At 56.5% G+C, this 27,603-nt stretch overlaps 1 protein-coding gene across 2 annotated transcripts; it reads right to left on the bottom strand.

Moving 5' to 3' along the window:
- Positions 1 to 750: 750 nt before the first annotated feature.
- Positions 751 to 27,603, bottom strand: SLC43A2 (solute carrier family 43 member 2). Of its 2 annotated transcripts, none has more exons than XM_079956103.1 (14): positions 27,507 to 27,603; positions 24,009 to 24,241; positions 19,227 to 19,476; positions 17,434 to 17,489; positions 16,520 to 16,596; positions 13,483 to 13,575; positions 12,269 to 12,402; positions 11,514 to 11,716; positions 10,281 to 10,427; positions 8,260 to 8,404; positions 7,064 to 7,193; positions 6,471 to 6,544; positions 4,250 to 4,373; positions 751 to 1,640 (listed from the first exon to the last, which is right to left on the bottom strand). In XM_079956103.1, the coding sequence occupies exons 2-14, from the start codon at positions 24,166 to 24,168 to the stop codon at positions 1,479 to 1,481; spliced, it is 1,755 nt and encodes a 584-aa protein (XP_079812229.1). In that variant the 5' UTR covers positions 24,169 to 24,241; positions 27,507 to 27,603; the 3' UTR covers positions 751 to 1,478. The 2 variants fall into 2 exon arrangements, with proteins under 2 accessions (XP_079812229.1, XP_079812230.1); XM_079956104.1 differs by lacking the exon at positions 27,507 to 27,603 and adding an exon at positions 26,961 to 26,983.

The raw sequence follows: 27,603 nt of genomic DNA, 5'->3' as shown, positions 1-27,603 counted from the left end.
GCCAGGGCTTCTCTTGGTTAAAGTTTTGCCTCTTCTCCCCTTCCCTGTCTGCATTTCAGAAACAAAGAGGGAGGGAGGGAGGGAGCAGGGTATCACCCCCACCCATCCTTCTAATAAAGGGGAGTGGGGGCGTTTCAACCCCAGGGAACGCAAGATGTGGAAGACCCACATCCCTGTCCTGCCCCACCTGAGCAGCTGCTAGTCAGAGCAGCCAACCCTTCCCTGCCCTAGAAAGAAGGTTGCTTTGATGAGAGATTTGTGAAAACAGCACTCAAACCATGTCTGGGTTTTCCTTTCTTTTTTTAAGAGACAAGACAGCAGGGGAGGAGGTTGTTCAGAACACACAAAACAGGCTGTGTCATCCTTGCCATTGTCACTACGTGTGAGTAAATGGCCCTCCCTGTGGAGTGACTGTCGGCCACCAGGGGGCGCAGCGGCTCCACCAGGCTGCCAGTGGAAGAGGATCAGGGTGAGCCCAAGTACCTTCCGGGGCAAAGACACCCGCCACCCTGACCCCCCCCCTTGGCCTGAGAGATCCCCAAAGAGCTACGGATGGAGAGGGGTGGGCAAGCTTGTGGCATCCCTTTCAAGAAAGGGATAGGGGAACATTCATCAAGCTTGCCTCCCTGGAGCTCAGTCTAGCCCCCCCCCCCCCCCCGCCAGCCTATTTATTGCTTTGCAAAGCAGGAGCTGCTCCCTCCCCAGGCAGAGAGGAGAGCAAGCTCCACACACACACACACACACACACACACACACACACACACACCCGGCTCCCAGCAACCCTGCAAAATTCAGTGCCAGCTTCACATCAGACCAGCCCTTCAGTGGGCAGCAAGGGGGAGGGCCCCAGCTCCTCCGCCACTAGATCCAGGCCAGCTGGATGTGCCCCCCAATCTTCCTTGCTCCTTCAGTGGCGCAGAGGCAGCCCTTGCCCTGCAGCAAGTAGCCATGAGGCACGTCCGGAGCAGAACGAAGAGGTCCGTGGCTGTTGCCCAGGTCAGTCTGCAGAGTCCCATTGGGCTCCCCTCCTCTCCTCGCCCCGTCAGGCTGGAGGACGGACTGGCGTCTGGAGGCAGGGGAAAGAGGCTTGCTTCTGGGTTCCAGGAATGGCAGAGGAGGGCGGCAGGAGAGCACCTGTGTCCTGCACTGGCGCAAGCTGCAGTTGGGGGCAGTGGAGGGGCTCTGCTTTTGCAGACCAGTCAGCGCCCCTGCAGCACCAGAGTCCCGTGAACAAGCAGTGAGGGAGCGGAAGAGGCGTGAGGCTGTGTGTGGCAGCCGTTGAGGACTCAGGTGAGGCCCATGCTGGCCCAGCCGCTGCTTCTGCCTGTCTCTCTGGAGGCTGCTGTGGGGCTGGGCAGAGGAGGACAAGGCAGGAGCTGCGAGGGGGGCACAAGCAGCACCACCAGTGAGTGGGAGGAGATGCTGCTGCCTTTGCCCATGGAGGCTCCCAGCCCAGTCCGGCTAAGAGAAGCCACCTCCTAGACGAAGGCCTCCTGGCTGGGTGTGCCATTGATCTTGAGGAAGAGCTTGGCATCTTCGCTCTTCTGCTGCTTCTCGCGCTCCAGCCGCCGGCGGAAAAAGATCAGGTAGAGCGGGAGGCAGAAACCCAGCATGCTCGCCCCCAGGAGCCCCACGTTGACCTGCAGGAGGACAGAAGAGGCCGGCAGTGTCAGCAGGAGGAGGAGGAGGAGGGCAGAGGAAAGGCTGAAGCTCAGCCCAAGATGGCCAGCAGACGCCCTGCAGCAGGCGGGGGGGGGTGAGGGGTTCCAGCTGTCCAGCACCCACCTTTGCCCCGAGATCCTTGAGGTGCCTTTGTACAGGGAGCAGGAGGAGGGTGTGGCGATGGCAGCAAAGGAGCTGCTCCAGGGCAGCAACAGAGTGTTGGTTCTCGCAGCTCAGCCTGCCTGGAGCCTGATCTGTTTGCACAGGGGCTTCGGAGGGGCTGTGGCTCAGTGGGAGAGCCCAGGGAGTGCTGGGAACAGGAATGGCCCCAAAGCCCTGCTGCCAGCCAGTGCTGGCAGTACTGAGCCAGAGGGCCAGCTTGGTTAGACTCTATGAGGCAGTAGCCCCCATGGTCGGATTACCCAACACTCAGTGGTGAGGATGATGAGGAATGTCACTTTGAAGCACCTGCCTCCCCCAGCTTGAACTGGAGGGGAGAGCCTGCTGCAAGCAAAGCGTACTCTCCAGCTTACTCTCCCTGCCCCCAGGATGGGGGGGAAGCAGCTGAGGGATGTGAGGCCCCCTCCCTGGGTGTTAATAAAATAATAATAATAATAATAATAATAAATTATTATTATTATTATTATTATTATTATTATTATTATTATTATTATTATTATTATTTTATACCCCAGCCACTCTGGGCGGCTTCTAACAGAACACTAAAATAAAAATAACCTATTTAACATTAAAAGCTTCCCTAAACAGGGCTGCCTTCAGATGCCTTCTAAAAGTTTGGTATTTAATTTTCTCTTTGACATCTGGTGGGAGGGCTTTCCACAGGGTGGGCGCCACCACCAAGAAGGCCCTCTGCCTGGTTCCCTGTAACTTGGCTTCTCGTAGCGAGGGAACCGCCAGAAGGCCCTCAGCGCTGGACCTCAGTGTCCGGGCAGAACGATGGAGCCGTTTACCTGTGCAACCTGGGTATGTTTACACAACAAGGCCAGGTGTTGGATGGAGGGCAGGATCTGACCTCCTGCTCAGATCTGGGCTGGGGTGGGGGGAAGAGCTGGAGGAGATTCCATGTGGCCAGGATTTTGCCCCCACCCCACTTGGGATTATCTGCTTGGGTATCATTCGCTGGCGAACAAGCCAAGATCTTCTTGGGGACAGAACACTGCCCCTGGCCCTGCAGCAGCCTAGGAGCGTGGGGGCTCTGCTCTCTTGAAAACCCTTTTTTTGGGGGGGTGGATTTTTTTAGGGCATTGTGTGGAAGTGGCTCCTCCCCAGGCTGGCTGGTTGCCACAAGAGCTCTGCAAACTCCTGCTGCTGGCCAGCAGCACCCACTGGGGTCTCCCCACAGTAGCTCCAGTTGTAAGGGAAGGAGGGAAGGGGTCTGTGCTAGCCCCAAACCCAGGAAAAAACAGAAGCTGGAAATGCCAAGCAGTTGCTGAACTGTTTCTTTCCCCGGGAAGACACAGCGCCCACAGGAAGGAGTCCTCTGCTTCTGCCAGCCTCCCTCCGGCAGCACTGCTCTGCTGCGCTCCGCAACCCATGTTCCCCCATCATGATTTGGAAACAGACCAGCGGCTGCCAGCCAGCCCTCAGCTGCTCCCAGGCAGGTGTCAGGTGCTCTGCTGTCTAAACAGAAAACAACGTGGCCTCTGGGAGCCCAGCCAGAGGATCCAAGCAGCCTCGTCCACTTCCCAAACAGGCCCTGGAACGCCTTCCAGAGTGGGAGCTGCAGCAAAGAGCCCAGGGTGCCATGGAAAAGCCTGCATGGCAGAAGCGGTAGACTTGGTCCCATGACCTTCTGCTCCAAAGGAGGAGGAGGAGGAGGCAGCCCCTGTCAAAGGCTCTGTCGTTCCTGCACTGCCAGAGGCAGTAAATGCTGGGTGCCGGCTGGGGTGAACCCCAAGAGGGGAGAGTTGCTGCTGCCCTCCGAACCCTGCCTGCTTGGGGGCTTTCTCTCTTATTGACACCTGGGTGCCAAGAATTACTGTGGCCACGGGTTTCCTGCTTTTACAAGAGCCCTGCCAACCAGAGGGAGACAGAGGCAGCCAGAATGGGCCACCACCGAAAAGGCTTCACCCACCCACCCACCCACCCGGTGCGGTTTTCTCCCAAACCAAAGGCAGCTTCTTGCTTGAAGTCTGTGCAGAGGAACGGCCAAGCGAGGGTCTCCTTTGCCTCCCCTCCAACTGCTTGTGCCCGCTTAAAGATCAGCCCCACCAGCCCTGGTGTGATTTTCCCACAGGAGAGGGTGAGGAGTGCCTGTGGCTGAGAAAAGCCCCTGGGTGGGGGCATCAGTGCTGAGCAGAGAAACAGCTGGAGGGGGGAAGAGCTATCCCAGCCCCTTGCCTGCTCAGGAAAGCCCCCCAAGGCTGCTTTTGGAATTAAAGGGTTGTCTCCAACTCAGCTCTACTCCGACTAAACTCATCAAAATGGAGAGTGCCACAGAGGCCAGGTCTATTGATTTAAATGGGTCTCCTGAGTAAGATGCAGCCGACTGATTGTCCCTTGCCATTTCCTCTGCACAAAAGCCAAACGCTGGGAGCTCTGCTGCGCCAGCCGCCCAACCACTTACCCAGAGAGGGTCTCCTTCCAAGGGCCCCATCATGGCCAGGAAGAGGGGCTGCTGCAGGAGGGCAAAGAGGGCGCTGACCAGAGACTGCAGCCCTGTCAAGCTGCCAAATTGCGTGGAGGGGTACCTGCAGGAGAGGAGGGAGAAAGGGGGCAGTCATGTTTCTACACTCACAGCCTGGCCACGTGGGGCTCCTCCCTGAGCCCAGCCCCACAGCCCATTACTCTCTGGGAGCAAAGGCCCTTGGAGACTTTTCTAACAGCCCATCAGAATCTGAGCAGGAGGCCATTCCAGTCCAGCGGCCAGCCAGGTGCTTCCAGCAAGCCCTGAAAGCAGGGTGTGGAGGCAGAAGCCCCCCTCCTGCCTTGTCATTTTCCTCCCCTGCTGGAGGCAGTGAATGCCCCTGGGTGCCAGTCACCAGGAGCCACACATGGGGAGGGGGCTGCTGCCCTCAGGCCCCGCCAGTGTGACCTTCCCTTTGGAGCATCTAGCTACAAAACAGGGTGCTGGACTGGATGAGCCCCTGTGGCCAGATTCAGCACCAGGGCTCTGCTGATGTTCTTCACCGCTGGCATTCAGGGGCACGGAGGCTCCAAGCAGAAAGGCCCCACGTGGCAGACACAGCAAGCAGCCATAAAGCAGGATCTCCCCAAAGCCCTGCCGCTCCCTGGCAATTCATGCTCCTGTCGTTCTTCATTCCAGACTCTCCAGCAGCAGCTTGGGCAATTCTGCCCTGTGCAGAGCACAGCTGGAGCAGCCACAGGGCAGGATGCAGAAGGGGAACTCTGCAGTTTCCCTCCTCTACCTTCAAAGTCTTCAGCAGAAGATTATTTTCCCCCTTGCCAAGGAAAAAGGAGGACTAGATGTTTGTGTTTCGAAGAAGGGAAAGCCTACAATCCTCAGGAGTCTGGTTTCCACATCATCAAATCCCACAAAAGGCTAAATGCACAAGCTTAACTGATCAAATTTAGCTGCCCCGAAGGGATGCTTCTGGGTAACGTGCTCCAAGCTTCCCTAAAGCGGGTGGGAGAGGAAGCTAAAATATATATGGCATTTGTGCCCTGAGTCCAGACCTTGGGCCAGATCACTTGCACCCCAGACTAGAGTGCCCTTGCCCAGAAACGACTGCTTTGGACCACAGGCCCCTGGATTTCAAGTCTCCACACACCCTGAGCTGGAATGTGGGGCACCTCTGAGCAAACAGAGTCCAGGTTGGGCTACAAGCCTTGGCTCCCTTCCCACCGCCTGCCTGGGCACGAAGGAGCCCTAGAGGAGCGGCCCAGCCAAGCCAGGCAGATCAGCATCATTGATTGGAAAGTGTTGAAGGCTGGAGGTTGCCAGGAGAAAACAGGAGCCTGGGAAAGCAGGCCAGCGGGCTTCTCTTCCTCCTCCTCCTCCTCCTCCAGTTGAGCAATGTTGAAAAGCCAAGAACTGGAGCTGGACCAACAACTCCCGCATTGATCATCACGTTCATATACTTCTTTGATTAAAAAACAAACCCAAGGACAAAAACACCCAAGTCAGGTCTAGCTGAGCTGCAGCAGCTGAAACCGGATCTGGTTATGGGTTGAGCATTGCATGCCTGATAGGCAAGACGTGGTTCAGAGGAGAGGACAGCATCCGTGGGCTCCCCCAGAGACTCTGGCCTAGATGGGGCTCTCCAAAGAAGGGGGTGTTGTGGTGGAGAGAATAATAATAATAATAATAATTTATTATTTGTACCCCGCCCATCTGGCTGGGTCTCCCCAGCCACTCTGGGCGGCTTCCATAAAAACCAAAAATACACTAAAATATCACAGATTAAAAACTTCCCTGAACAGGGCTGCCTTAAGAAGCAGAGGGCGGGATCCCTGGGCTGGGCCTGCGATTAGGAAACTGTTTTGCTCCCACCAGGAATGCTGCAACCAGAGCAGAGGGTGACATCAAATGGGTATCAGGTGCAGAGGAGAGGATGAAAGCATGTGCGTCATGTTCAGCACCCTCCTCTTGAGCAACACCCAGAGAAGCAGCCCACAGCCAGCAGCCACAGCTGCTCAGAAGCTAATCCAGGAAGGAGGAAAAACATGACCCAGAAACGGGCTGGAAGGTAGGGCAAGGTGGCCAGGGAAAAGGAGCACCCCCAGCCGGGAACTGGGTGCCTGTAAACAAAGTGGGCGGCAGCAAAGCCCAGGCGGGCGATTGGGCAAACACACATGGCCAGAGGTCGGCTGAGGACTAGACTTACACGGCTGCGTAGAGGCCGCCCACGGCAGAATGGATGAACCCTCTCACGATGGTGTGCAAGATGAAGGAGAGGATCTGGAAAAGGGGGAAAGACACGCAACCCTGAATTCTCACCCCAAGTCACCTTCTGAATGCCCAGCACACTCCTTGCCCATCCCTCCTCCCTCTGGGGAGCCTGCAGGGCTGCCCCCTCCCCTCCACAGGGACCCTCTTCCGTCCACAGAAGCACTGAAGAAGCATCAGGACACTCGAACCCAGAGATGTCCCACCAAGCTGTCAGAAGAGAAAGGACATTTGCACACAACGGGGGACTCCCCCCCCCCCTGGGCCTGACCCAACAGGTCCTTCTGATGGTCTTATGACCAAGCATCTTTCCACTCAGGACATGTGGTCTGCCTACTGGGAGCAGGTGGGGTTGGAGGAGCACCTTGTTCAAACAGGCTGGGAAGTGGGGATCCTGCTCACAGGAGACGCAAGGACCGCTAAGCCAGCAAACAGGTGAGGCCTGGACTGGCCCCCACAGCACCTCCCGGCCCAGTTCCTGCCTCTCCTGTGCTGAGCCTTTGACAACTGCTCTCCCTGCCAGCTACTCACTTGTAAAGGCAGGTTGGGAATGAGGCAGGTGATCCCAAAGCCCACCAGCAGCAGATTGGTAAAAGCGAAAGCACGGGTGGCGTTCTCCACCTTCTGGATCTGCCTGTCTCGGCGCTTCTTCTTGCTGCCCCTGCAGGGAGAGGGAGAGAGGAACGGAGGGGGTCAGAGGGGCTTGCAGGGGCCAGTGGGAGATCTGCAAGGGAGGAAGGAGGCCCAGGTCTCCAGCCTTCGCTGCACAACAAAAGATGGTGTGAGATTCCCAACACCTTGGGAGAGAAGGTGGTACAAAAAAGGGATCGAATAGATCAGCAAATTAGAGGAAGAGAAGCTGCTTTGCAGGCAGAAGGTCCCAGGCATCTGCAAGGAGGGGAATCCCTGGAGAGCCACTGCTGCCAGTTAGTGTAGGCAGTACTGGGGTAAATGGACTGGGGGTCTGGCTGAGTCCAAAGCAGTTTCCTGTGCTCCTGTGTCACGGTCACAGCAGTCGGGGTCTGGGCAGACCCCCAATGCCCCTCAATCCTGCTGCCTGGTGGGGGTCCCTGCTGTGGAGTCTCAATTGCTTGGCAAAGAAAGAGGGGCCACAGGAGCCTGCCCCTCTTTTCACCCACCATGCCACAAGTCCTCAGCCTTTCAGGCCTGAGACCCACCTGAGCGTTTGGGGCAGTTGCATCTAAGTTGTGTTACCAGATACTTGCAGGGTGTCTTGTGCTGCTGCAGACCCACCTCAGACCCTTTGGAGGGGCCCAAAGGCCAGTGTTCTACACACACACACACACACACACACACACAAGCCATGGGGTCATGCCAGCAGTGGGCAGCAGCTGAGCCCCTCCTCCTGGACTGCTGGGAGTCCAGTATCTGCTGGAGGAGTTCAGACGCTCCCCCCTCCTGGGATGCCCTTTTCCCCAGGAGGGCAGCTGGTTGGGTGGCAAGCTGGGCAGAGGAGGTCTAGCCACAAGCCAGCCGCTGGCTCCTGGCAAAAACGAAGGCGGAGGCATCTCTCCACATCAGCCTCCAGGCTCTTGGTCTTTCTAGGTCAGCCGAGGGCTGGGCAGTCTGTGCTTCCAGCCTTGGCCTAGTGACCTCAGACTCCTCCCGTCTGGTTAGACTCCCCTGGGGAGGAAGGAGCTGGGGGCCCCAGACGGAGGATCCACAGGGCAGCGAGTGCCCTTGCAGCCTGCCTTGGCGCTACTCACTGGCTGGGGGCGCTCCCCTCGTCCCCCTCGTCCGCAGCGCCGTCGTCACACTCCTTGAGCTTCCAGTCCATGATGTATCCGATGACGGGGGCCGTCATCAGGCAGAGGAGCTGCAGGACTCCGAAGATGGTGGTGTAAAGGTCCACTGGGAGGGAGAGAGGAAGGGCGGCGTCAGGGCAGGGCCAGGCGAAGGCCTGTGGGGTTTGGGTGGCTGGAAAGGGGAGACTGAGAGGGGAGGGCAGCTGGCCAACAAGCAAAGGAGGGGCACTGTGTGTGGTGCCATTTGGGGCAGGCAAGCAGCTGGGATGCAGCCCTTTAAAATGGAGGGGACACCTGTGGCCATCCAGGTGCGTGCTCCTCCAGCAGCCAGCACGGACAGGGGGATGATGGGAGTTGGAGTTCAGCAGCCTCTGCAGGGCCACAGACGGACCCTTCTCTCCTTTGTGTAACACTCCCAGTCCTGAGCCTGGGCGCCTCCTCGGTGGAGGGCTGGTGAACAGCAAGGCCCAGCCCCCTGAGGAGATGCAGCCACAGCCCCCCAGGCTGGGGGCAAAGGAGTTTGAGGACACCAGAGCAGAGTCAGGAGGGAAGTGGGGGTCTGGAAGTCCAGAGTGAAGGCCGAAAGGCTGCCCCCCCCCCCAGAAGAGCTTGCCAAGCAGCAAAGCCCCAAAAGAGAGGAGGGGTGGGAGGGGGTCAGCCTGGCAGCCGCTCAGCTTCAAGCCCCCCCCCCCGCCCGCCTGGCCACTTGCTCGCTCGGCTGCGCTTCCCTTCCCCTGAGCCTTCCCTGTTGTTTTCATGAAAGCGCCTCTTGATTTATCTGCCTCGCAGATTCCAGATTTAACAAGCCCAAACTGGATCTCGGTGCGCAAGACACAAATGGTTTCGTCCTGTTGTGCAAAAGACAAACAACCAGCTCATGGAAATGGCTCCCTTTCCTGGCTGGCTCCCTTCCAGCCGCTATAAATACGGGCCTTGAGTCAGCGGCGCTGAAGCTCACAACACCCCCTCTCCCCCAGTGACACCCTGTCAGCTGCTGGGCTTCTCCCTTCGCTCTGGGGAGGGCGAGGAAGGGAAGGAGAGCCAGGAAACCCGCCCCCCCAGCCAGCAGCAGCAGCAGCAGCACCACAAGCCGCAGCTGACCAATTTTTTTCTCCTGCAAACCAGAAAGAGTTCTCGGGGCATTCTGAGGAACTGAACTCAGGTACCCCTGAGCCGCAAGACACCCAAGGGTGTCACGGAAACAGGGCCGAAATTAGCCTGGCATTCAGCTGGTGGCTGCCCTCGTGGAGAGGGGCGTCTGCCAGCCTATGCTTGGAGGCACAACCAGGCCAGCTGGACCCAGCCGGCAGCAGCAGGTGCTGGCAACACCTGAAGACCCAGCACAAAGAGGGGTCTGCAAGGAGCACCTCACAGTGTGGCTTCCTGAGCCTCTCCCCCCCCGCCCCCCGCCACAAAACGCCCTAATTTCACCCTGTGCAGGAACCACCCAGTGGCAAAGCCGTCCTGGGTGGCCAAGATGACAAGCGCATGTGAGCGCCACACTCCTCAGTGGAATGGGTGCGATTCCTGACACTGAACTGAGAGTGCTGTGCCTTTGAATGATGGAGCTGTCCCCAAAGAACCCTAGGTTGGCAGAGCATGAATAATAATTATATTATTATTATATAGAATGTGTACTTTGTTGGCAGTGCTGGGAATCACAGTTTTGTGAGTAGCAAACTACAGTTCCCATGACTCTTTGGGGGAAGCCATGACTGTTAATGTGGCATAAATGTACTTTAAACGTATAGAAGGGAGGTGAAACTAGGAACTGTTGGCTTCCAATACTTCTAAAGCCCCAAGGACCTCTTGGGAGGCCACCGACGAGTCAGGCGCCTTTTTATTTGAGAAAGGGGCTTAGAGAATATTTCAAGGCACAGTTCCGTTGGCGTGAGGCTGGCCAGCGGCTGACTCTGTGCAGGCAGGGCAAGCGCTGCTCTTCCCTTGCAAGCTGCTGGGGGAGGGGGGGGAGCTGCACCCACCTGTCTGCAGATCCCCGTCCACCAGGAACTCCAGGATGTTGTTCATGGCGCCCATGTAGAAGATGAGCCTCAGCTGTGTGACGCACATGGTGACCAGGCTGAGCAGCAGGATGGGGCTGAAGACGCTGTGCATGAAGGACGGGGAGGCTGCGGGGGGAGGGGGAGGAAGGAAATAAGGAAGGGGGCTCCTTGGGAGATGCCAGTTGCCCCCTGGGCCACTTGGCCAGCACAAGGTCACCGAGGCAGCTCCTGCTAGCTGGGGCCGCCTGGCCATCCCAAATAACACTCTGCATTCATCCCGCAAATGCGTAGCCCCAGATCACTTGCTGGGGCTGGGAGGAAACAGTCTGTGCAGACATGGCTGGCCAAAGTGTGTGGCCCACACAAGTGGAGGAAGCAATTTCCCCCTGTGCTGTGCGTTTCGTGATACTGCTTTTCATGCTGCTATAAGCTTTAAATTTGGCACAGTTTTTACTAAGATTGTGCTTGTTTTACAGTGGTGCCTCGCAAGACGAAATTAATCCGTTCCGCCTTGTGGTTTTTTCGTCTTGCGAAGCACGGCTATTAGCGGCTTAGTGGCTATTAGCGGCTATTAACGGCTTAGCGGCTTAAAGAAAAAGAAAACAAACTCGCAAGACGGTTCGACTTGCGAAGCAAGCCCATAGGGAAATTCATCTTGCGGAACGACTCAAAAAACGGAAAACTCTTTCGTGTTGCGCATTTTTCGTCTTGTGAGGCATTCGTCTTGCGAGGTCCCACTGTATTTCTGGACACCTTGTTGGGGACCAAGTGAGGCTTGCTGAATATCTGCACAGACAAAGGAAGTGCTCCACCATCAGTAAAGGTGCAGACAACCCTCCCCGTGTCTTTCATGGTTTGGTCAACTCCTGCCAAACCTCTGGAAGAGAGAGAGGGGAACGGCCCTGGGGCTGGGCAGGGGGCCATTTGCTCCCTGGGGGAGGAGGAGGAGGAAGAGTAGACCGTGGCCCTTCCCAGGACGCTCCCAGGCCTTCCTCCGAGGGAGAGCTGAGGGGGCAGCTCACACTGGACTCTGCATCACCAGAAACACACAGCAGTAAGACAAAGTTGCATTTCCACATTGGGGGGGGGGGGGTGGCAGCCCTGGCAGCTCTCTCTCTCTCTCTCTCTCTCTCTCTCTCTCTCTCACACACACACACACACGTGGGGGTCCAGGAAGAGACAACCATAGGACCATCTTGCTGGTTGCCCCACCTGCGCTGTCCGCCTGGCACTTGACTTCCAGGTCGACGGTGGAGAGGCAGAGGTTTTTGCTCTCCTGCAGGGTGGCCTGCTCCTTTGGGTTCTTCATGGAGCCGCCCACACTCAGGCGTCGGCCCACCGTCGTCACCTGCTTGTAGAACTGCTTCCCGGTGATCTTGTGGTCGAATCCCAGCCAGCTGAACTTGATCTTCACCCTGTCCAGTGGGAAGAAAGAGGGCAGAGGAGGGTCGGGACGTCTGCCTGACCTGCTGCCCTACTTGCAGCATCTGGGCTGGGCTGCTGACGGGCACCGGGTTCAAGGGAGCATCTGCCCTGGACGGCCTGCAGGGAGGCGAGGCGTCAGCCACTCCGGGACCACAAACTTCTCATTTGCTGAATCTCACCCCAAAAGAGTGGTGGTTTGGAAATGCCCTGCCTGCGTCCCCAAACACCCACCCCCCCCTGGCTGGCATGAAGCTCTGGAGAGGCCTTGCTCATGTGCGCAACACAACACCCTCAGCATATTTTACTTGCCATGTTTTTCAGGTTGTATCATGGAAGTAATGTGGAAATGGCAAGCTCCTGTTTTGCAGGGGGTGAGCTAGATGGGTCCCTTGCAATGCAACAATTCTACGATTCAATGCACTGTGATGGACGAGGTGAAAAATTCCCAGGAAGGGCCACCACACATCCCAAGGAAAGCCTTGGGAGGGGAGGGTCTCAGAAGAGCAGCCAAGGGTCCCCCCAACACACACAAGAGGACTTACGTGTAGTCCATGTCTTCTGGGCCTGGGAAGGGCTCAAGGGGCCAGTTGAAGAAGCAGTTGAAGAAGACAAGGCCGGCACAGCAGGCCCAGACAACCAGGATGAGGATGAAGGAGACGCCAAAGTCATAGATCACCTGGAGGGGCAAAGGGAGGAAAGGCAGCCATCACCAGCCAGGCCCTTGGGGGGGTCACCAGATGTAGCGACAGCAGCAGGACCCCCTCCTTCCCCACGGGCTGGGGGGGCATCTCAGGTCGAAGGCATTTGCCATGGAAGAGTCAGAATGTCAGAGCAGAAGCACAGAAGATGCTCCATCTATTTTTCTGTCATATAACTCTGCATCTTCTTGCAATGAATTCCGTAAGTCATCACAGTCAACCTCAAAGGGAATGAGACAAATGTATGGGGGGGCTATCAAGAGGTGTTTGATAGTGAAACAGAGCAGCCCCACCAGCCGAGGGGCCCTTTCCCCAATGCCAGAGGTGGGGAACCAAGGGGAGAGTGCTGGGCCTGTTCCCCTGAACTCCTGCTTGGGGCTTTCCCACCCCATGTCAGGCCTTAAGGCCAATCGCACAGCTCGTCCGGCCAACAAAAAGCATCTTCCCACAGCTGGCATTGGGGAGTCTGGGGATTTGGAACGGGATTCTGCACCCGCTGCCCCAAATGTCTTATTTCCGTCCTGCTTCTTCTGTCCATCAGTTTGCAATAGGAGGCCCCTGGTACAATGCCCTCTTTCCTGCAGATTCCTCCGTGGAAAGACAAGCTGGGCATGGCTGCCTATTCTGTCAGCCACAAGTGGGTTAAAAATATGAACTCTGCTTATTCTCCTCCAGTTTATTTGCGTATTTTAAGCAAACCCTTGGTTAAGGGGACCTTCACATTCTCATCGTGGGGCCAGCAGAATTCTAGGAAAGCTCATCTCACTTCACGGTGGCATTGAGGTTTTGGGGGCTCAGTAGCAGGAAGCTGGCAGAATGACTGAAATGCCAAGGCCAGATACTGAGAATTCCCCCACTGCTCTCTCAACAGACGGCATCCCTTTTTTTTGGAGGGGGGGAACAGTCGCTGTAGAGAAGCTGGAGGACCTCCCCCAGAGAGCCCATCCCTGCATTTGGCAAGGGACCCCCCCCCCCCAGCAGCGCCGCTCGCCTGCATCACTGGAAAAGGACCCCACCCGCCTCCGGCAGCAACAAGCTGGAGCTCCCAGCCAACATACCTTGACTCCTGGGAAGGTCACGGCCGACGAGGCGTAAGAGCCAATCATGAGGGCAATGAAGGTGGAGCGAAGGTCGCCAAACATGTTGGGCAGCTGAGAAGGAAGGAAGGAAGGAAGGCAGGAAGAAGGGGAGGGTTAGGGCAGGTGGGCTGTGTGGGGAGGAAAGGAGCCTGTTTACTCGGGAGCAGAAACCAGGGGGGCAGGAGGGGGGGCAGTTGCTGCCAGGCTCATCAAGAGGCTTCCTAGGGTAGCTTTGGGAGGGAGGTCTCCATATCTTGTGGTATCCAATGCTGGAGGCAGATTTGCTTTCCCCCTTTTAAAGAGTTAAAAGCCGCCTGAGAGCCCCGCAACCCCCTGGCATCCCCACACAGTTTGCAGGCTTTCTGGTACCATTTCAAATGCCTGCAAGCCAAGACAGGTGTTCAACCAGCAAGAGGAAGCCTCTCACAAGCCCTTTACAGCCCCCCTCAGAGTTGGAAGAGGTTGCTTGCCAGGGAACAGGAAATTCATTCGTTTATTTAATTTGTACCCCGCATTTCACGTGGAGATCACAGGACGGTTCACAATGTGAAAATACAAAACGAGAGCACAGTGCCCCCAAAAGCAGCCAGCCCTGCAGGGTCTGTCAGAAGCCACACCACCTACAGCCAGCAAGCCTGACTACCATCTCCCACAACTGGGCCAGGAGGTGGCTCAGCGGACAAAGGGCTTTGCAAGGCTTGCTCTCTGCACGCACTCTGCTGCCCTCCACAACCCACCCTGGGGCATCCTCAGGGGCCAGGGCTGTCCCTTGACACGCAAGCTCAGAATATCCACTCAGCACCCTGGCAACATGTGGGGCAAAGACTCTTCCGGGACATCAGGCTTTCTGTTTCAAAGCCTTTTCCCTCCAGGATCCAAGTGAGAAAATGCCACAGCTTGTTTGCCTGCAGAAGGCACTGGGTTCAAAAAAGGCAGCTGCTGTCAGTCACAGCAGAGAGCCCAGAACGAATGGTGCAAATGCGCTGACTCAGCGCAAGGCAGTTTCCCAAGTGTCACAACAACTCTTGCTCTGGGCTCACCCTCGTGGGAAGAAGATTGCAAAGGCCGGGGCAAGTCTGTGTGGAGGCAGCCGAGGGCAGTGCTGACGAAGTCACCCTTCCAGGCTGCCTTGCCTGCCAACAAAACAAGACCTGGATGCGCACGTACGTCTCAGGTCTTGTCCTTCCCCAGCTGTGGCTGAATGTGCTCTGCTGGGTTAGGCTGCGTGCAAGAGGCCCAGCAAGAAGCTGGGGGGGGGAGCATTGTCCAGCCAGCTGCCCCCACTAAGGCTCTGAGGAAATGGCTGGCTGGCCTGGCACTTGACCTCTGGAAGCACACACCAGCCTTCACTCAGAAACACAGTCCAGCCAAATATTACGGTAAATGGGACTATTTTCCTCCATGAACTCCGGTGCCCATTTTGTGCCTCTCTCAGCCCCACCCTGGCCACCCTGCAGCTTCTGCACACCAAAGGCACCAGGCACACTTGCTCCCTCCAGCCCTGAGAGGCTGCAGTGGGAGAAGCATCCCTACGAGGGGCCAACAGGAGAAGGAAGCACCACTTTGGAAACAGAAAAACAGCTCCCGCCCTTGCCCTGTCTGGGCAAACAATGGCCAAGAGAGTAGATCTCTTAGCCTTGCACGGAAAAGAGAAACCAAGTTGTGAAAGGAACTGGCTGGGGGCAGGGGGGGGGGAGAGAGAGTAGTGGGAGACTCAGATCTTCCCTGCTCAGTCAGCCTTCCCCGGCTTCCAGATGTGTTGCACCATGGCTGCCACCTGCCCCCACCGGCTGAAGAGACATTTCACTGGCCGCCCATCTGAAGGGGACACAGGCAGGTGCCAGGGAAGGGGGCAGAGACTATGACATTCTCCATCCTCCCCCAGCTCAAGAGGGCCCCCCCCCAACATGCCCAGAGAGCTCTGGCTGCTTTTTCCAAAGGCTGCCCAGGCTCTTGTTGCAGCTGCCTGTTTACAGGGCTGAGGATATTCCTGCTGTGAGGATCTCTCTAGCAGGAAAGGGGGGGGGTTGGCAGTGATGGGGGGGGGAGCTTCCACCTGGCTCCGTCCCTCCCCCCCCCCCGCCTCTCTAGCTGCAGCGCTTTGGATGCAATGCAGCAGCCGGGTCCTTAAATAACCCCAGAGCAGAGGAGGCGAGCAGCTTACAGATTTGCTCTGCGTTCAGAGAGGGGAGGGGAAGAGGAAGCCGGCTGCAGCCGCATCCCGGACTGCACTGCAGTGCTGTACACCACCCATGGGGGGGGGGAGGCTGAGGTCCACCCCTGCAGGAGGAGAGGTGCTGGGGGGCTCAGGGCTGCCTGGAGGGAAAGCCCCCCAGGTAAAGCCTGCTTGAGCCCCTCCAGCTGCCAGAAGAAGGTCTCTGGGAGGCCATCCTGGGAACCGGAAAGCAGATGGTCTCCTGGGTTTAGGGACCCCCCCCCCAGGTCCCTTCCGCTCAGAGGAAGCCCTGGCTTGGAGGGAGCACACAGCCTGGGTCCAGGCAAAGCCCATTCAGGCTTGGAAAAACTGGCAACTCCCCCCTCAAAAAATACCCCAATATCTCCTCTCCAGACTGCTTCACAGCCAGAGTCAATGGGTGCTGTGGGGGACCAGGAGATTTGGGAACACAGAACCCCCCCCCCCGGCAGCCCGTTCCTGTTCTCAACCCAGTTTGGGGCAGGGGACCGCTTGGGGGTCTGTAACCACATCTTCATTTCCAAGAGACTTTGGTGCAACAAAACCACGGGTGGGAGGGGTGAAGGGAGCCTGAGAATGTGCAAGATTCGGGAGAAGGAAGCCTTCAAGACAAGCGGAAAAAACAGCCCTGGGCACCAGACGCCTCCACTTCCTCAATGAGGCCTCAGTCCTGGCAGATTCATCCGCTCTTCCCATTTTGAGGTCCCTGAAAGGGCTGGAGGGGTGAAGGGGAGGCCAGGCAGGGACTCTGGGGTGGGGGGCATCAGCTGCCAGGTACAGGGAGCCCCTCCTGTCCTCCCAGCGCACTCTCTCTGCACTCACCGTGAGCGAAGTAAAGGTCATGCACATCCCCCCAAAGCCGTTCAGTGCCAGGGACATGAAGATCAGCACCGACAGAGCTGAGGAGGGAAGGAGGGAGGGCAGAGGTCGTCAATGGGGCAGCAGGCCCACCAGCAAAAACCCCAATGGCCTTCTAACTCAGCCCCAGCTTTGGGAGAGGGCCAGATCTGCCAGCCCCCCAGCTCCATCCCACACAGAGTGCTGAGATTCCTTTTGCAATGGGACATTCTTCCAGGGACTGAGCTGGGGTCCTTCCCCCAAAGTGAAGCTTCTAGTAGTCCTTGTGGTTCTAAATGCCTTTTCCTGCAGGTCCATGTAGATGAGCATCTGCCCAGACCAGCAGCAGTTTCTCTGGGGTCTTCCTGATGCCAGCAGCTGCAGTGACCTGGTCCTTCTGTAACCGCAGAGGTGGCTGCCAGGGCTTGAACCAGGGACATTGTCTGCTGCAAAGCCCCCCAATTTGGGGAGGGCTCTCCCCACGGACCTATAGCTCCCTCCCCACAAAGTAGCTTTCAGGCAGGGGCCTACCTGCCCCTTTCACTGGAGATGCCCAGGACTGGACCGGGAAGTGCTGTACCCCTGGGTGGATGTGCCCTTTCTCACATAGCTGGAGAATAAAAACCCCTCACCCAGGACAGCCAATGCCCAGGGAAGATGGGAGCTGTCAGGAGAACTGCAGGCTGCTCGCCCTTGATTCAGGCAGTGCTTTTAACCAGCTTGGCTTCTCAAGTGCCCTGCCACCCAAAGACAGCCAAGGCCACAGAAGGTGGAGTCCAGGTTGGAGGCAGGACTGGGCACAAACCCCACTCGACAGCCCCTGGCCCACAACAACCTCCCCTTCTCCTAGAGACAGGGGTCCCGACCCCTGTCCCCCTCACAACCACCAGGCGACTTACAGTCCGGGTTGCTGGCTCCATAGGCAATCATGACGCAGGAAACAGAAAAACAGGCGCTGCAGTGGAGGAAAAGGCAACTGGTCACAGGCTGGCAGAGCTTATGAGAAGGATTGATGTCTGCCTTGCCATGTCTGTCTTAGCACAGGGACACCTGAAGCCAGAAGATATGGTTTCTCTGCCTTTGTCACTTTTTCTGATTTCCTCCCAATTAATGGAGGCTGAAACAGGAAGACAGGCTTCCCTCTTTGCCCCTCGTTCCCCCTCCCCTCTTCCTCTCCGGTCTACTTTCCAAGACATCCGCGCTGGGTTAGGGCAAATGCCAAACTTGCAGAGCAGGGGGAACCCCACAGGCCAAATGCAAGACAACGGGGGGTGGGGTGGGGAGGGAGTGGTGGTGCTGCCAGCTGAGTCCAGCAACACCTGGAGGACACAAGGTTGGGGGAGGCTGGCCTGTTTGCAGGTCCACCCCCAGGAGAGAAGGACGCTCCCCCTCTGCTGCTGCAGAGATGGGCCAGCTTTTTACCATTGGTTTGCTCCTGTGCTTTTAAGAGCAGTCTGACCTGCAGACATCAGCAGGTGGAGCTTCCCACAGCCTGGGGGTGAGCAGGGCTGCTTCCTCACCTCTGCAGACCAAGCTGCGATGGTGGATCTCCCCACCCCCACCCCAGGCCACTTAGGAATCTCAAGAGATCTGCTCTTTGCCTTTAATCCCACCCCTCAAAAATCTGGAGTCCCAGGTGCTAGGCCAGGCAGTCCTGTTTCCAAATACAGTGGTCCCTCGCAAGACGAATGCGCCTCGGAAGATGAAAAACTCGCAAAACGAAAGGGTTTTTCATTTTTTGAGTTGCTTCGCAAGACGGATTTCCCTATGGGCTTGCTTCACAAGACGAAAACGTCTTGCAAGTTTGTTTCCTTTGTCTTGCAAGTTTGTTTCCTTTTTCTTAAAACCGTGCATTCACTTCAAGGAGCAACTCATAGCACGCGGTGTGGTAGCCTTTTTTGAGGTTTTTGAAGACTTTGGTGATTTTTGAAGCTTTTCCAAAGTCCGTACTTTGCAAGACGAAAAAATCACAAGACGAAAAAACTCACGGAACAAATTACTTTCGTCTTGTGAGGCACCACTGTACCAATTGCTGGAAATCGCGGGAGGGGAGAAGACTCTGGTGCACAAAGGCTGTTTGTGGGACTCTTGCAGGGCAGTGGGTTGGCCCCTGAGAGAGCAAGATGCTGGGCTGGATGGGCCACGGGCCTGATCCTGCAGGCTGCTCTTTATGTTCTCTTTATGAATGTCAGAAGTAGCTGGAACAGGCCAAAGGGGACCCGCCTGGTCACATCCTGTCCTCACAGGGACCATCCAGGCGCCCCCAAGGGAAGCCCCATAACAGGGCTTGAGTGCAACAGAGTCTCCTAGCAACTGGTACTCAGAGGCAGACAGCCTCACCCAGCGAAAGGCAGCCCACAGCCACACTGGCCACTGGCTAGCAGACATTCCTGCCCACATTCCCCTTATCCTCTTCTAAAGCCATCCCAGCTGCTGGCTGTCACTTGCTCCTGCAGTTGGGGGCAAAGCAAAGGCTCAGGAAAGGGCAAACACACACACAAACACACACAAACACACACAAACACACACACACACACACACACAAACAAACAAACCACAAACACCCACAAACACCCACCATGCGCTAAGGACCAGTTCTGCTTTGATTCAGGAAACCTCCAGCTTGGACTCAGCAGGCATGGTCTGATGCCCGGGGGGGGGGGAACCCTCGCAAGACAGCCCCCAGCCTCACCTTCCCAGCAGCCGCAGCTTTCGGGGGCCATACTTGTCCATGACGATGCCCAGAGGCAGAGTGATGGCGCTGAGCAGGAAGGAGCCCACGGTGAAGGCGAGGTTCAGCATCTCATCCTGCTCCTTGCAGATCAGCCAGCCGTTCATGCGCACCTCGGGCTCTGGGGCCGCCAAGGCTGCTGCCACCGTCCGGTTGCCCATCGCCAGGGAGGAGTTGGCGGGGCTGGTGTGCGCCAAGCTGGTGGAGTTCTCTGGAGGGAGACGAGGGAGGTCAGCCCAGGCAGCAGCCGCTGTTGCAAAAGGAAGCTCAGCCTCTCAGGGCCCTTTGGGACTAACAGGGCGGCTGTAGCAGAAAACCTCCAGCGGCCAGAACTGGCTCCATTAGGAGCAGAAAGCCATCCAGTGACCCCCCTAGCTCAATATAGTCTGCACGGACTGGCAGCAAAGGCTCTCCAGGCATATATAGAGGGACCAGAGCTCAGTGGTAGAAAATCTGCTGGGAACAGGAACAAAGGGAGCTAGAGGCCTTATACAAAGTCAGACCCTTGGTCAGTCTAGTTCAGTGCTGCCTACTCTGGCTACAACAGCTCTCCAGGGTTTCAGGCAGGGAATCTTCCCCAACCCCACCTGGGGACTTCAGCGGGGATTGAACCCAGGATTGTCTGCTGCCCCTGAGCTACAGCCCTTCCCCAGGCAAGAGACCCTTCTCTGTCTGTAGCTGTGGGGAGCTGCTGCCGGCCAGTGTGGGAAATACTGAGCAATATGGACAGACTCTGTTCAATCACCCAATCTGGGAAGTGCTGCTGCTGCTGCAGCTGTGAGCTCAGAGAAGCACAACACCCACACACCCCTTGCTCAGAAGCATTTCAAACCCAACAGCTGGCTAATGCCCACCCACCCCTTTCCCCCACCCCAACGAGGGAGGCCTCTATTGCCAATGGCTCTGTGCAAATATTAACTAAACTCGCAGACACGCTCCCTCACCTGGGCACCCGCAGAGCAGCTCAAGCATGCAGGGCCTGGGGGGGGGGAGAAGCAGGAAACAGGTGGAGGGGGAAGGACAGACTCTGCCAAAGGGGGTGGGGTTCAGAGAAAACCACAGCAGCCACTGGCAAGGGAGGGGGGCTGCCAGTTAGAGGCTGCCTGTGACCTGAGCTCCCTCGGCTGCAGCTCAGTCACGCCAGTTACCAGTTGAGCGCAGGACTGGCTTTGCAGGAGCAGCTGCCTCACCACAAACAGGGGACTGTTTGTAGTGGAAACACAGATTCCGGCAGGGGACACTTTGCCATGCCCTTGAGAAGCCCCGGCTCAGGTGACAGGCACTCCTACCTGGCATGGACCTGAGGGCATCGAGGGCACGGAGGATGATCAGCCCAAGGACCTGCCGGCCAAACTGGGCTGGTGGGGACAGCTCTCTGGAGCCAAGGTGGGGGTCTGAACAGGAACACTCCCTACGCAGCAACATTTCGCTGCAGGCCCCATTTGTGGGTTGGCTGCCATTTTTAATCCCACCCAATCCAGTCTGGGCCCTTTGGTGGTCTTTCACTGGTAGTGCCACCTCCGTGCTCAGCCCTGGCTTGTTATCCCTCATTTGTTAGCCCCAGGCCCAACCAGGAATCTCCTTGGGGGTGTCTACTCCTCAGTCCTCTTCCCCTGCAACCCACTTATTTCATACTTTCTGCATAGAAACATAAGGAGAGCCCTGAGCAGCAGTTGGATCAGGCCCCAGGAGGCCCACAGCGCCCAGCCAAGTGCCCCAAACAGCCCCACTCATGGTTCCCAGCAACAGGCATTAGTGGGGTGCATTTACTGCTTCCAAGAGGGGAGGGAGTGCACAGCCATTGTGGCTTAACTGGTTCCCTGTCCCCCAGAGAGGGGTTCCCTCTGCCCCACGGCTGCTCAAGCTCTCCCAGGAGTCCTGGGTGGGTGTGACTCAGGCTACACGCAAGTACAAACCACCACAGACTTCTTTTACATAATGACAACAACAGGTGGAGAAGTTAAGAGCCAAGTTCCAGCGGGTGACTTCAATGAAAAATACACTGGTTGGGGGGGGGGAGGACACACCAGAGTGCCCCCCCATGAACAGCTCCCCACTCTGCATTCTGCAGGCCCCAGGATGTTCAGTCTCCATCATCCTGCAGCTAAGAGGAACTCAGGTAGCAGGTAATGCAGAGGGCTTAGCGCTGAGACTCTGGAAGCCGGGGAAGGCAATAAACCTGAGCTGGCTGGATCAACAAACAGCCTGCCGAGAGTTCGGAGGCAGCTTCCTACTTGCAACTCAAGCTTGTGCCGTTTTCCTCCCCACCCCACAAACAGAATGTCCCCCAGCCGCAATCCAGGCAGGCCAGGCTGCAGCCTCCAGGCAGCCTCTTTGACATTCATTAACCCAGGAAACTGAAGGAGAACAGGGTGATCTCAGCCGTCTGCCCAGGGAGGGAGGGAAGGGCGGAGCGAGAGCAGACACAGGATTTGCACAGAGCAAGACCCTTCTCTCTCCGCCCCCCCCCCCCCAGCCTTCAGCTCCACTCTGGAAGGAAAAGGCAGGCAGAAACAGCAGCAGCAGCAGCAGCAGCCCTAGACACCCAGATAAAAGCAGATAAGGGAAGCAGAGTCAGCAGGGAGAAGATGCTGGCTCAACAGGTTACTAGGGCAACGGGTTAGTGGGGCAACCGATTAAGACTGGGGCAGAGTAGAAGGAGCGGGTGGGCCAGGTTGGGGCGAGGGAGGGTCCCTTCTCTCTAGGTAGAAGCTCCCCTCTGGGGGTGAGGGTGAGAAGCCAGCACCCATTCTGGAGGGTCCAGAGTCCCTCCTGCCAGGGAGGAGGCTGAAGATCTCACAAGGAGCCATGTGCCTTGCAGAACAGCCCCACACCAGAGTCCCAGCCGAGGAATGGGGCTCCCTTTGGCTGTGACCCCACACCTTGACCCTTGCCCTCTGGACTCCACCCCTCCTGCCCTGTGCCTTGGCTGCCTTGACTCAGCAATCTCAGTTTCTCTTTTCTGGCAAAGGGAGCCTGTTTCCTGCCTCTGGGAGCCGAAGCAGAAGCAGCCACAGAGGGCAGGAAACCAGCCCGGAGCAGAGTCATCCCTTGAGGGATCGCCCTGGGCCTCTTGCTCTCCACCAAACCTCTGCCTGGCCCTGAATGGGGCATCTCTTCAGACCCAGTGAAAGATGGACTTGGCATCCAAAGGGCCGTCCTGACCAAGCCGGACGGAGCAACAAAGAGGACACACACACACACACACACAGTGCTGGGCACCTGCAAGAGCCCCAGGAGGCTGCCGGCTTCCAGCAGACTTCTTCAGATGCTGCTTCTGCCTCCTCTTACAACTGTTGCTCCCAAGGACGGAGACCAAGGACGGCCCTGAGATAGCAAAGGCCAGTCTGTTTTTCTGCCCATCAACTCAACTCCGGGTCCAAAAGGAGGCAGGATTGCCCCACTAGCCCAGGACTGGCCTGCCAAATTCATCATCAGAGGCCACCTGCAGGAGTCGTGGCACCACCAGGGGCAGGAGAGAGGCCAGGGCCCAAGCCCAGAAGGGGTGGGGAGGGGAGCAGGCACAGCAAGGTTGTCTTAGGCCTGATGTTCCCTAGACAGGGAGGGGCACAAGACCACTAACTCCAGAGTCCAAAACTACTGAACTCCACCACCCTAAACCGGAAATGTCTCCTCGGTCATTACTGAGCAATAAATGGCAGCACCTTTTTCCAATTGCAACACAAGGCATTTTTTCTGCAGATTAGCAGAAGTCTTCTGATAAGCTTTAAGGCTGTCAGCAAATATGTAAGCAGCCAAGGTGGGGAGGGGGAAGGAGAAGATGCTGTTTTAAACAAATCTCTCCTGGCCAGTAAGGTCTGCTCCAGGCCTTCACGGGAGGGGAGCAGCAACAGAGTCCACCTAGTTGCTCCAGTGTTTGCTTCATTCCCCCCCCCCCCCTCTGCTCGCAGCTGTTAATCTTTGGCAATCATCTAGATCCATTTACAAGCTAATCATTAGATGTTGCAAGGCAAGCGCCTAGAGCAGAGCTTGGGAAGCTAGGAAAAGGCAGCCAGCTGAGAGAGAGGAGATCCCGCTGTGCAACACTGGGGGCCACTCAGTCCTGGGGGTGGGGGTGTAGGGGGGGGCAATTTCCTGGCAGTGACTGGCCCAGTGGGCAAGGGGGCATCACAGCCTACGAGAAGCCCAGGCCCAGGGCGCCAAATCCCTCAAGGGCTTGAGAGGTGGGCTGTGGGAAACGCTAGTGAGTTGCAGCTCTCCTGGCCATTGGCCACGTTTGCTGGGGCTGATGGGAGTTGAAGTTCAGCAGCCTCTGGACTGTAAATCCCTTCAGGAAGGGGGGAAATATGTGGCATGTGGGGATGCTCAGGGGACACTCCTACTACTACTCTAAACCACCCACTCCTGCCTACCTGGGGTGAAAGGAAATCCTTCCAAACTCAGTTTAGAGAGAGGGTCTGCTTCTCCCACTGGTCAACCTGTGGCTCATTCTCCACCCTGCCCCCCCCCCGCCACATCCAGCACAGAGCATGGCACTTGGACACGCACAGACACACCCCTTTCCCAGGCCAGCTTCCAGCCTGGCCTGCAAACGCTGTGTCCAGTTGAGCTGGTTGAGAAGCAGCTCAAGCTGGCCAGGAATGGAAGTTTGTTCCCAAGGCCTGCCTGGCAAATGCAGAGGGAGGAAGCAAGGTCAGCTCTGGCCAGAATCCCAACCTGGTGGCATAAGCGCCTCCCCCAGCAGCACTCCCAGGAGAGCTGGGAAGCCATTTCTCCCTTTACCTGGCGGGGGGCACAAGTAGGAGTAGAAGCCCTCGGACTTGAGCATGATGAGGAGGGAGCCCCAGCCCAGGAGGACGGCAGAGAAGAAGAGGTTTTCCACCACGGCCGTGCAGGCCATCCACCAGCGACGCCGGTGGGCCGTGGCCAGAGTGGGAGCCATGACGACGGTGAAGAGGGCAAAGGCGAGGACGGCAGGAGGCAAGCGGGGCCTTCTTCACGTGGGCTCCTCCAAACTGCAAGAAACAGAAAGCGGTAAATGCTTTGGCCCTGGGAGAGCTCCCAAGGGGTCTGGAGCCACAGGAGCAGGTCCCAATCACACCTCTAAGTGGTGAGAGGAGGAAGACCAAGGAGACACAAGACCCTCAACACACACGCCTGCCCTGACACCATGAATAGTACTAGTAGCCGCTTACAGAGGATGAGGGAGAAGCACCACATTACAAAACATCACGGGGGGGGGGGGGACACAGCATTAAATTCTAGGTCAGGGAATGCAAAGTTCTGTCAAGTTTTAATTGGGCTTTGAAAATTAAGCAGAATCCAGATTCAGCAGAAGGAAGCAACTTTTTGTGTGGTGCGAAATAAACTGAGTTATCCTCCAGCCCCAGTAGCAGAGAAGGGAAGCAGGACCCTGAAAAGTCCTGATCAACCCCCACTTGACTAAGCCATTTCTCTGATGAAAACTCCTGGGGTGGTTTCCTATCCTTTCTTCCACTCTGTCTCCTCTGGTGCCCTTTTCTGCTTCTTTAATATTTGTTTAACTGGATTTATTTTCGATCTGTGTTTTGTTGTGCTGTTGTGAATTCCCCACCCACCCCCTCAGAATTTGGAAGCATTTTAAAAGCAGGGTATACATAGCCAAAATAAAGAGAATAAAAATTCAATCTCTCTCTTACTGGACCCACCCCCCTTGTAAAACCAGCCAGAAATGCTGCAAGAAGCAGCCCCTTGAAGCTCCCTGGGGGGCCCCTGGGAGCAGCCCCCCAGCTCAATTAAGCTCTCCATCCCTGAAGCCTTTTGGTGGAGAGGAGGGGGCACTTGGTGGCAGACACAGGTGCCCCCCCCCGCCCAGGACTGAGGACCAAGGATCTCCATGGGGCTCCATGTCAGGCGATCTGTGGGTGGCTCAGTCCAAGGCCATGATCCGTGTAAGTGACTCCTCACCCTGTACCTGTTGGCGTTTCTCCTTCTCTTGGCTCAGAGGAGGAGGCAACAGCCAAGGCAAGACAGAGGGGACAGAAAATTCCAGTGGCAAGTTATGAATTAAGAAGCCAGACCGTGGGGTCAAAGGGCGTTCGCCCGGGACGGGTGAACTTTTAGCAAAGATATGCAGCGTATTGGAAAAGTGGAAGGGAGCCAAGGAAACTTTAAAAGAACCAGGAATTGCAGGCCTGGAGAGCATTGCTGAAGCGTAGGAGGAGCAAGCCTCACCTGGCAGCTCCTGCAAAAGAGGCCAGGCGCTGCTGGATGTTCTCAAAGTGTCAACAAGCACATCGATAAGGGTCATCCAGCAAACATGATACCCCTGGACTTCCCAAAACATCTCCACAAAGTAAACTCTGCAGTGATAGGATTAAGAGGAAGGTTCCTTTTCCAGATAAACAACGGGAGGGAATAATAAATGGGGAGTTCTCACAATGGAAGGGGGAAGAAAGGGGGGGGGGTGTCCTCCAAGGATCACTGTTATTTAATTATAATTAAAAAGCCAGTTGACTTTTACATGCATTTCAAGACAGTTTACAAACACATCACAGAAACAGGTAAAAATAAGTTTTGAAAGCGGTGCTAAACCAACTTCTGAATACAGGGGTAAAAACAATGGAAAATGAGCCCCTGGAGGCAGGCAAAGATTTTCTTCCACCCAATATGGGGAGTTGTGCTTTTTAACATGCGACCAGGAGTTGGGGTGAACAGAGAGGTGGCCAAGTCTGCTGATGGTACCAAATTATCTAGGGTGGTTAAAAACGAAAGAGGGATTTCCAAGGATTTCCAGAAGGATCTCTCCAAAATGGACTTTCAAATACAAGTGTGGTTTTCTGTGGTGCACGTTTATTGGGTGGGGGGTGAAATTCTGATGGGCCACTATCTGAATGATAATCTTGGTCATTTTAATGCCCTTTTCATCCATTGTTTTTTTTTAATTGTATATATTGCTTGTTTTATGTTGCTATGGCCGTTGGCTAATGCGAATAAAGTTTATCTATCTATCTTCTGATGGGGTATGAACTGGCTGTGGTCATTTAAGAAATATCCAGAGCACCTCTCCACAGCTAATAGAAGCTTGCGGAGCAAAGGAGGTGGGTGGTTTAAAGTGTGGGAAGGGTTAATCAGTGGGGCACTGGGAACCCAAAGCCCAGTCAGCTGAATAGAGCCCCCATCCTAATTCTGAGTAAGTAATGCATGTTGCTTCCTAGATTGTGGGGGGCTCCCATAAGACCATGAAGTTAGGAGTCTAAAATTACCCAATTGTACAGCAAAATGGCCCCAATCCAAATTGCACCCGGAGACAACTATTTAGAAGCAGAGAAAAAGAGCCCTCAGCATGCAGCTGCAGTTAAAAACGGGAAATTATTAGGCAAGACAGAGAGAACTGCCCTTGACTCATGATGCCTTTGCATAAATCTGTGGTGCAGCCGCACAGATCTGGAAGAAAGAAAGAGAGAAAGAAAGAAAATAAATTGCAGAGTTGGAAAAGGTTCATAAGCGTGCCGCCAAATTGATCCAGGGAATGGACAGACTCCCCTATGAGGCAATGCTGCTTTTGGGTCTTTTTAATTTAGAGAAAAGATAAGAAGAGAGATCACAGAGGTGTGCAAGATTATTCCTGGTGTGGAGAGATAAAAGTTTCCCCCCCCGCAGGGGCCACACAATGAAGGCAGAAGAGCAGGAGATTAGGACAATCCAAGAGAAGGGACTTCTTCGCACACAGCACCCAAAAACTCTGGAACTCACCATCACAAGATGCGGCAATAGCTGCCAAGAGAAGATGAATTCGACAGAAACTAGATGTATCGAGCGCAATCAGCCAGGATAACGAAGTAAAGCCTCCATGTGCCAAGGCAGTGGACCTCTGAAGATCACATGCCTGATCAGGGGAAGGCTGCTGCCTTCGCGTCCTGCTTGGGGGGCGCCAGGAAAGGACCCCGATGCCCCCCCCCGCCCAAAGAGATGCTCGCTCGGCAAGGCTCCTCTCTCCTCCCCATTAGCAAACAAGGGGGCGCCCCCCTTCCACCAGGACACCCCCCAAGAGACGCTGCTTAAGGCAGGGCCTCCCCCCCACCGGCTCCCCAGCCTGGGAGTCGAGTCCGGGACGGGGGTCCCACCTCCTCCCTAGGCGAGATGGGGAGAGCGCGGCGAGGGGGCTCCGGGGTCCCGAGGAGGACGGACTCGCGCGGATCCCCCGGAGGAGAGCGACGCGGCGCCCGGCTCGGGGAGGGCCAGCTGGGGCAGCGCCCCTCCGCGTCCCCGGGCGCAGCCGGCCTCCCGCGGCTCGCTCACCTGCCCGCCGCGGCTCCTGCTGCTCCGCCGCTGCTTTCCTGGGCCGGGCAGGCAGCGGCTCCGCGCCTTTTATGCGGCCGGAGGAGCAAAACAAGGC

The sequence above is a fragment of the Podarcis cretensis genome (assembly GCF_951804945.1).
Source record: "Podarcis cretensis genome assembly, chromosome: 15".
NCBI classification, from domain to species: Eukaryota; Metazoa; Chordata; class Lepidosauria; order Squamata; family Lacertidae; genus Podarcis; species Podarcis cretensis.
The sequence above is the reverse complement of the archived record's forward strand: the minus strand, read 5'-3'. Positions and strand labels throughout refer to the sequence as shown.

What these genes read in the sequence shown, in the direction of transcription:
- SLC43A2 (XM_079956103.1), bottom strand. Translation starts at nt 24,168, where the DNA reads ATGGCTCCCACTCTGGCCACGGCCCACCGGCGTCGCTGGTGGATGGCC. An exon ending in TGGAGCCAGCAACCCGGACT is followed by an intron (nt 16,597 to 17,433) that starts GTAAGTCGCCTG and finishes TTCCCTCCTCAG; the next exon opens with CTCTGTCGGTGCTGATCTTC. An exon ending in GTGCCAGGCGGACAGCGCAG is followed by an intron (nt 10,428 to 11,513) that starts GTGGGGCAACCA and finishes CTCCCCCCGCAG; the next exon opens with CCTCCCCGTCCTTCATGCAC.